Source organism: Spinacia oleracea, chromosome 3, assembly GCF_020520425.1.
Source record: "Spinacia oleracea cultivar Varoflay chromosome 3, BTI_SOV_V1, whole genome shotgun sequence".
Lineage (NCBI taxonomy): Eukaryota > Viridiplantae > Streptophyta > Magnoliopsida > Caryophyllales > Amaranthaceae > Spinacia > Spinacia oleracea.
In genome coordinates, this window is record NC_079489.1 from 5,108,180 (window position 1) to 5,117,978 (window position 9,799).

General features: G+C 37.5%; 1 protein-coding gene across 1 annotated transcript; it reads right to left on the bottom strand.

The window, feature by feature from the left end:
• Positions 1–4,192: 4,192 nt before the first annotated feature.
• Positions 4,193–6,592, bottom strand: LOC110779536 (RING-H2 finger protein ATL22-like). The gene is made up of 2 exons (XM_021984033.2): positions 5,773–6,592; positions 4,193–4,727 (listed from the first exon to the last, which is right to left on the bottom strand). The coding sequence occupies exons 1-2, from the start codon at positions 6,395–6,397 to the stop codon at positions 4,318–4,320; spliced, it is 1,035 nt and encodes a 344-aa protein (XP_021839725.1). The 5' UTR covers positions 6,398–6,592; the 3' UTR covers positions 4,193–4,317.
• Between the last annotated feature and the right edge of the window lie 3,207 nt (positions 6,593–9,799).

Sequence of the window (9,799 nt, forward strand, 5' to 3'; positions counted from 1 at the left end):
AAACATACTTGTAATCCCGCAAATCATAAAACATCATTATAAAACATCAATCATTCATAACATCATTCGTACATAAATACATTTTGAAGGGATTGCGGGTACTAGCAATAACCGTTACCTCAATTCCACAATTTGCTAAGCCTTTTCGCTGGTTCGTTCTTCCTGAGCTCCGAGTCTGAATTCTTTCAAAATATTAAATTGTTGAATTAGTATTAAAACGGTAACTACTTTAAAATCAATATTTTATAAATAATAAATTTATAAATAGTGAATTTGGAAATAATGAATTTAATAAAAATATAATTTTTATAAAATTATTGATAATATTATTAAACGAAATTTCAATTAAATATATATATATATATATACATATAAATTGATGGAATATTATTTAATCACCTAAATTAACGAAATATTATTTAAATCAAATTTTCAGCTAAAATATAAATCTTAAATTATCATTTAAATTTAGATGATTAAAATAAATAACAATTGATTTTCATGAAATATTAACATGAGTGTTTAAATAAAGGAATAGGGCTTACTTTAGGATATTGGGCCAAACAAATACTTTAGGATATTGGGCTAAACAAGGGTTCAAGAAATTAAAAGCAGTAAAACCAAATAGGGTTTTTGGTTTCCTAGGAATCTCGAACAAGAAACAGAGGAGGGTTGGGACGCGAAGCAGGGGAGACACGAAGGGAAAAGGAGAGGAGGAAGGAACGGCGGCTGGGCGGCGGTTTTCTATCGAAGGAACGCCGACGAGGCTGGGTAAGGCAGAAGAGACACGCCTGGAGGGGCGGTGCTGGCAGCGTGGCCGCGGAAGAAGAAAGGCAGGGGAGAGAAGAAGCCGAGAAGGAGAAAGCCAGGGGAGGTTGTGCGTGGCGGCGAATGGAGTGGGTGGTGGCGTTGGGTGGTTTGGGCGGTCGTGGCGGTGTTGTGAGGTTAGGGAGGTGTTGGTTGGTCGCGGTGGTGGTGGTTTCCGGCGAGGCAGACAGTGGTGATTGTGGTGGTTTCTATTTTTTTTTTTTTTTTTTTTGAATTAATTTAAGAGGTAAATTTAGAAATCAAAAATCAAAAATTGAAATTGGAATGTTTATTGTTTGTTGGTGGTTTGAGGGTTGAAATTCCAGTATAGTTGAACAGCTATTTATAGCAATGGCATTGAGCAAGTTACGTGATTGATGATCCAGATTGGAAGGATTTCAGATGACAAATGTAAGAAAATAGAGAAAAGTAGTGATGAGTAATGAAATCTAGTGACTTTAGGTGAGTGAATCAGCAAGCCTAAAGTTTGTAGATGTAATTAGATGGCAAACTCCATGGCTGCCAAATGCTCATGTTTACACGACAGAGAAGAGGAAAAAGAGAGAAGGGTTGACTTGATTTTAATGAGTCAAAATGGCATTTTGGTAAATCTACAATGTAGGACAAGTTTTCAGAATTTTATTGCTATTTTTGAATGAAAATAGGATCACTAAAATTAATTTCCATTTATAAAGTGCTAACAAAATAAATTTAGTTTTTGAATAGAATTAGTCGTTGATAAGAACGTTTTTGAAATTATTAAAATCTTCTACGTATTACGAAATATAATTTAAAATTTAAAGGTAGCTTAATCTCGTAATTATGAAATTAAATTATAAAATTTGATAAATAATAAATCGTGTAACGATTTTCAAAAATAAAACTTCGTTAATCAAAATAAAGTTCAAATTTTTGGATTTAAAACGATTTTAAGCTAAATAAAAATAATTAAGCATAATTAATCGAGTTTTAAAAATTTGGGGTATTACACATCGGGTCGGGTGTTGAATCGGGTTCGGGTCATTTTCGGTCGGGTAAGCTGACTCATGTTTGTTATCGGTTATATTTCGGTCAGGTGTCAGGTTCGGGTCCGGGTCATGCATTAACGGGTCAAAATCGGTCATCGGTTTTAACGGGTTTGATACGGTCGGGTTACAGGTTTTCTATTTTAACAAAATTCCGGGTCTCGGGTCGGGTCCGGGTCCTTAAAAATACAGGTCGGTTCAGGTCGGTTTCTCGGGTCGGGTCAATTTTTGACAGCTCTACTGACAAGCATATAGGGCAATTATCACCACCTGTTCTGATTAGCCGCCCACTCTCACCAATCACCACCACTGGATATGAACTTATTGTGATCTGATCGGGTCCGACGACATTTGATGGTGAACTACTTTGTCCATGTGAGACAGGGTGGTTTGTATTAATGGTAGGCATAACGGGTCGTACGTTGTTTCTTCTGGACCGCCTACACCAAAAACAACAACCGAAAATTGCAAATAAACAGGCAAAGATTGCTACTGCTGTTACCCATCTCCGGTCTAAGATAGATAGAGAACTAGTTAGCACCTGTGCAATGCACGGTTTCATTAAAAAAAATTAACAATTAGTTTAATTTAGGACATTTTGTTAAACATGACCTTTTATAGGAGAGTTTTTTGGGGAAAATAACCTTTTATAACGAAAGTGGCAATTTGGACCACATGAAAAGTTTTGTTGACTAGGACCTTTGGCCGGATTATTGCAGTTGACCCAAGATTCTGGCGGTCACGTGTCCACCGGAGACTAACACGTGTCATATTAAACCTTAAAAAAATCAACTCCCTCCAAAATCTGATTTTTGGCTTTGTAAGCTTTGTTGTAAGTAGGGGTGCAAATGAGTCGAGCCGGTCAATAAACTACTCGGGCTCGGGCTCGTTTAAAGCTCGTTCATGTTCGTTCATTTATTAAACGAGTCGAGCCTGAACAACTTTTGAAGCTCGCTTAATAAACGAGCTTGAACATGAACATAGGTATGCTCGTTCATTTAAGTTCATGAGCAACTCGTTCATTTATGTCCGTGAACAAGTTCGTCTAGTTATGTTATGTATCATATTTTACCATATATACGTTTTTCAAATATAAATAAGAATCATGGTTTTGACTTTTGAAATCTATAATAGAATAAAAATATTTTGAAATAAAATTTTAATTGCTATATTAGTGCTCTTTGACTCTTTCTAAATTATTAGTTTGTTTATCAAATAAAGTAATGTACTTTAATCTTTATTATATATGATTATAATTTGTTAGATTTTCAAGTGGTTATACTCTAAAGCTCCTTTAAAAAAGCTCGTTCATGAAAAAAGCTCGTTTATAAACTCGGCTCGATTAATAAATGAGTCGTTCACGAACAGTCCGTGAACACAAAATCTTTTAAACGAACCGAGCTTGAACAGATTTTTGAGCTCGGTTAAAAGCTCGGGCTCGGGCTCGAGCTTGCACAAGTTAAATGAACATGAACATGAACATGAATAGGGTAAAACTTAGCTCGGCTCAGCTCGTTTGCACCCCTAGTTGTAAGCCTTATTGGGTGTTATTATTTGCTAGCTCTTAGTTGAAAGGGTCCAAGTGTCCAACCTAGTTGTTTCGTTTCTCTTGGAGTTAATTTTAGTTGTAATTGTTTTCGAGCTTAATATTATTCTCTATTGCTTAGCCAAAAAAAGAAGTAAATAAACAAACGTAAAAGTCAAAATAATGCAACGTCTACCAGCACTACAAAAAATTGTACTATAAACGACGGGAAATCCCGTCGCGAAAGGCCAATAATCGTTAATTAACGACGGGATTTCCTGTCGCGAACCCGTCATAAAAGGGGGTCGTCGTTAATAGAAATCCCGTCGTAAATCCGTCGTAAACCCGTCGTAAAAGACATTTGCGACGGTTATTCCCGTCATTGTTTGGTTGTTAGCCCCGTCGCAAAATCCTTTTGCGACGGAATTTTTGACCCGTCGTAATTAGGTTGTCGTTAAAGATACAATTCTTGTAGTGTAGGTAGCTTACACGCTTGCTCAACATGACAATCGAGGTAATATTTTGCTAATGGATTATAGTAGCCTCCATAGATAAGGATGCCTAATCCGTCGTATTTGCTTGAAGGAAAAAAGTATTCGCTTGAACTTGAAGGAAAAGGAACAACCTTCAGCAACGTGCAACGACGACCATCATCAATTCTATTAGTGTTGATAGTTGTATTTGGCTCTGCGATTCTAATTAACATCGATTCACCATTTAATTCATATATCATTTAACCTCATCCACTCCATCTCCCTCTTTAACATTCAATATTTACTCAGCGTTCTTTTAACCTTCAAATTTAACTATGTTTAAATCATATATTTCATCGAAAAACAAAACTTTTCAATATATAAATTTATAACTGCCCGTTCAAAGATAGTTAAGTTAAAGAACAAGCAGTATATTCCATTTCGATCTATACAGTTCACTGGACAAGATGTACAACAATTACGCTGCTTAAGAGTTGTGAGGGGGGGTTGTTCTACAAACAGGGCAAGTAGCTCTATTAGATAGCCATAAATCAATACAATCAACATGAAAGCGATGAAGACAATCCGGCAATATTTTAAGGGTGTCGCCGGGGATGTAATCCGACAAGCATATAGAGCACTTGTCATCGCCTGATTTGATCAGACGCCTGCTCTTGCCAATAACCACCACTGGATATGAGCTTATCGTGATTTGATCGAGTCCAGGGACATCTGACGGTGTACTAGTTTGTCCATGGGAGACGGCGTGATTTGAATGTGTTGTACTAATAGTTGGTTGTTCGTTGTTTCCTCTTGACATCCGAGCGAACCAAAAGCAGCAACCGCAAATTAGAATCAAACAGGAAACTATTGCTACTGGTGTTACCCAGCTACGGTCTGAGACAGAAACATAGGATATGAGTTAGGAGTTTGTGACAATCTTTCTGGACAAAGTCAAAAACAGAACCAAGCTTAATAACTTACTGCAAATGTTTAATGGTTAATGTTATAACGGATGCAAAGAAAGATTAAATAACGTAATAAAGAACGCAAAGATTTAACGTGGTTCACTAACAATGTATTAGCTACGTCCACAAGCAAAGGGGAGGAAAGTTTTATGGATCTTGAAGAGTACAGATTACAAAATACAATTAGGTTATGAACTAGAGAGTTTATATAGTACTCTCTAGACAGATGGGGGAAAACTCAGAAAAGAGTCCCAAAACAGGTAACCCTAGTCCAGAATAACAGAAATCGTAAAGTAAGAGGCTTGACCGATTCAAGGCACTATTCTAACGGTTAAGATTGTACGTTGGGAAAACTAAAAGTCAAAATGATGCAACTATTTTCAAACAAAAGGGGAACGAAAATTATAAGTGCCAATTGCTTCCAAAGATTTAATTAAAAGAGTTTGACAAAATACTAAGGTTTCACCTGCTTTATATACTCCCTTCCCATTGGTAGGTTTGTTAGAAGATAAGAGAGGAGACTCTAAGCCACCGCACACACGCTGGCCGGGAGCATTCGCGAGTGCAGGTGAGGCTTTTTTTTCTACTGCTCAGTCTTGTGTCTAACGGCTAGTTTACTGTTTTGGTGACCTTATATTTTTAGTCATTATTAATGATTTTATTCCGTCAATTAATATCAATCAAAAACTAATTGATTGTCCATTAATTTCCTTCCGAAATCAATTGGTAAGCCTTCCTATTTATATTGTGAGCGTTTCTTCCTCAAAAAATACACAAAAAATCATCAACCTCCATTTTCCTCTATAAACACAAATTCTCTGGTTCGTTTTGGGCAAAATGATTAATTTCATTTTCCATCTATCTTTTTCTACTACGCCAACAAAATAAATGTCGTGTAAACTTGGAGGTTGTTAGCTAGAGTCATTGTTTCTACGAAGATAAAAGGAATTGATCTAAAAAGTGATGTTACTTACCAGGTAGCTTACACATTTGCTCATCATCCCAAGTGAGGTGAAGACTCGATAGTATTGGGAAATAGGAGTTAACGAAGCCGTTTGCTGGTAAAGGAACAACCTTCATTAACTTGCAATGACTACTGAAACCAAAGGTGTAACTAATTATTGAGTTTGGAATTACTATCGAATAATTTGAACCACTTAAGCAATCAATTTTATCACTGCCGGAAAACAACTCGTCAACAGCCTCGACAGAGCAGTTGTACACCGAAAATTCCTTGGTTTGGCTTACCCGAAATGGAGTTTTATCGAGATCTAGAGAAAACAACTTTTGTGGAAGACAACCATTCGGATCCGAAAGCTCTACATGTCTTGAATAAGATCTGTGATAAATCTCTTTTACGGTGAAGTTTCCGGTTTTCGGAAGCTCGAGGAGGGGACCTAGCTTGTCATCGCAATATAGATCGAATCCTTGGAAGCCACAAGACTTGGGTTGTCGATGTTTTAACCAGAAAGGAAATTTGATGTCGATGCCTTTGCATTTCATGGTTTTGCAGCAAGCGATACTGTTGATCATCTTTGGTTTACATAGGAAATAGAGGTAGATGAGATGAAATATGATTAGTTTGATGGATTTTTTCATGGTTTATCTTCGTCGATAGATTTGTGTAGATCATACTGAGTGGTGTACCATATTGGTACGTTTTTGTTTTAGTCAAATGGCTGAAAATTTGATGTAGCTCTATAACTACTAGCTACTAAGTCAAAGTTGACTCATTCTAGCTTTCCTCATTGTTTAATTGTTGCAAGAAACAGAATTGACGGTGGAAGAAAAGTTATAAGGGAAATTCCAAAAAAAAAAAAATAAGGTTAGAGTATGTTGTTTTTTTTTTTTTTTTTTTGGTTTTTTATGCAAAGCGCGGTACGTTAATTAAAAATAGGTAAAAGGTTATAAGAAAGTTCAAGGGGGTTGTCCTCCAAAATTACATCCACAGCATATCTCGGGAGGAGATCAAAATACATTAGATTAGGTCTATCTCTTACATCCTTACGACACATTTTTGCCATCCTATCCGCCACTTTGTTAGTGCACCTTGGAGTAAACTCCAACTCAACTCCCGGAAGGTCCCGTAAGAGGTCCCTGCATTGGTTAATAATATGAAGATTATGATCAACACTTTGTATATCACTCAACCGCTGCAAAGCTTGTTGGGAATCCGAGTTGATGACCACCTTTGGCTAGTCCCTCTCTTTAATAATCTGCAATCCAGTACAAATGGCTAGGAGTTCTCCCATTAATGCTAATTGTAACCTGCATATATTGTTGCTGAAAACCAAGAATCCAATTGCCCATGTGATCCCTAAACACCCCTGTAATGCTACTAACTTCACCAACATTCATAAAAGACGTATCACAATTAAATTTAAGGATGTTCAAAGAGGGAGGGGACCACCGAAGAACCGAATTATTGGGGTGAGAAGTATGTCGTTAATGAGCTTGTTTTTTGTTTTTTTTATAGTATGGAGTAATTTCTCCCTTCTATATCAACATTTTCTAATTTGGAATTTTATAATTAGTGACTACATGTTTTCTCTATCAATCTCCACCTCACCTCGGGCCCCTCCTTTTATCTTTCTCATTATATTTGTCTCTATTCACATGACTTCCTTAAATTGCTTGCCCGTCTGCTATGTAGCGTGACTATTCTTATGAGTTATTGGCCATGGTAGAATATGCTATGAATATTATGATATAATAAACCAAAAGTAGCTTTGACTTGCATTGTTATTGACAAAGCTCCATAGGAGCGAACTAAAACAAATATTATTCCAAAAGAAGGGATATAAATTAAAGATTTTTTTATTTATAATTAAATAAGGGGCATGTACGTTGATCCACATGAATGATTTCATGAAAACTCCCTCCAAGTTGTCTATAATGGGAAATGGAAACGGAATAAACCATTTTATAAACTTGAAATGAGTCATCCCGGCCTATTGTAAACATGGTGCAACCGTTAATTTTATAATAAAATATAAAAATAAGGATATTTTACTATTTTAGATATCTTAGGGGGACATAAAACTCCACAAGTTATTTTTTTATTTTTTTATTTTTTTCAGAATTCGGATTTTGCAGGACACTTGCGCATCAGGTTCTTTGGTTCGTTTTAGGCCTTCTAGTATTGAGCCGGTCATGCCAACTCATGTTTCCTCGTTACTTGATCCGCGTTCTTACGCATGGAATGTTGAGCTGGTGCAGCATCTTTTCGATGACGTCACAGCTAGTAAGATTCTGGTCTTGGAACGTCCTTCTTCCCCGAGGGACGACTACATCTTTTGGAAATTTTCCCCGAATGGGAACTTCTCGGTTCGCTCTGCTTACGCTATGCTTATGCGAACCCAACACAACGTGGCGTCCAACGCCTCGATTCCCTCAGCGTCCTGGTGGAAACATTTCTGGGGTTTGAATATTCTTCCTAAGCTTAAAGTTTTCTTCTGAAAGCTGCTTCGTCATGGTCTCCCTTTGGCTTCCGACCTCAACAAACGGGGGTTTCCAGTTGATTCGACTTGCTCCTTTTGTCATCACTCGCCGCAGGATTCAGATCACTTGTTTCGGGATTGCCCTTTGATCAGGCCGTTCTGGGCTTCCTCATCTCTGCATATGTTTATGCCCTCGTCGTCAGGCTCGCTTGAGAATTAGTGTCTGGATTTTATGTCCAAGTGTTCTTCTGCTGGGTCTCGTCATGCGCTGGTAGACCATTTTATTTCTGTACTATGGTCTACTTGGATTCTCCGGAATAATGTCAGGTTTAGAGATGCGACCTGGGATCCAGGTGCGTGTCAGTATTATCAAATTCCTGGAAGTTGCGGTGTGTTGAGGTTCGTGATGTTGCTCGTTATTTTTCTCCTCCAGTTCGTCGCTTTCCTCCAAGGCCTGGGCTTTTGCCTAATCAGCTGGCGCCTGGGGATTCCACTGCCACCTATCTCATCTCGGATGGGGCTAGCTTGGGATTATTCTTCTAATGCGGCTGGGTTAGGTTGGATTCTTCAGGACCCGGCCACTCTTGGCCACTCTGGGGGCGGAGCTGAGGCCTGTGTTATGGATTTCGCTCTCCAGGCAGAGTTATCAGCTTGTCTCTGGGGTCTGAGGATGGTCATCCGTCGTGGGTTTTCTAGCATCACTACTACAGAAATAGCCTTTAATAGCGTTTATTTAATAGCGCTTTTATCTCTTTCGCTATCAAAAGATTAAAAAATATCATATGATAGCGCTTATTAGATAAGCGCTATTATATTTCAATTCTTTCACAAGGCTTCTAAACAAAACGCTGTAAAAGATACTTTTTTTTTTTAAAAAAAAAGCCAAAACAAAAACTAGAAAAAAGAACCGCCTAAAACAAAATCTTTCCCACGTTTCTTTCTTTTACTCTGCAAAAACCAAAAACCTCAAACCTAAGACTCCACAGACGGAGAAATCTACCACAATCCTCTACGCGGCAGCTATTCACGGTGGTGGAGATTTAGGTGGCGACGTTATCTTTTCCCGGTGGCGCTTCTTCCGTCGGAGTTTGAATTTCAAGGTAATCTCCCTTTTTTTTGCGAGATTCTATTAATATATGTTGTGTTGTTCTTATTTTGCGTTTTTATTGTCAATTATTTGTATTGAATTGGGTTTTTGGGGGAGAGGTTTGAATTCAGTTAGAATTGGTTTGATTATGGGTTTTGTGTTTTGTTCCTGTGAATTGGTAGACTAGCGCATATTTAGTTTGGATTTGGGTTCTGATTCTTTCTTTTGATAATGATTCTTTCATTATTTGATTTCATGATTATTGTCAATTATTTGTATTGAATTGGTTTTTTGGGGGAGAGGTTTGAATTCAGTTAGAATTGGGTTGATTATGGGTTTTGTGTTTTGTTCCTCTGAATTGGTAGACTAGCGCATATTTATTTTGGATTTGGGTTCTGATTCTCTGTTTGATAATGGTTTCATTCATTATTTGATTTCATGATTGCGCTGGAATTGCGTTTCTGCTAAATTTTC

Bases quoted from the DNA above. Each gene is read 5' to 3' on its own strand.
- LOC110779536 (XM_021984033.2), bottom strand. From the start codon at position 6,397: ATGAAAAAATCCATCAAACTAATCATATTTCATCTCATCTACCTCTAT. The intron at 4,728-5,772 runs GTAAGTAACATC...TTTCTGTCTCAG, and splicing joins GCAAATGTGTAAGCTACCTG to ACCGTAGCTGGGTAACACCA.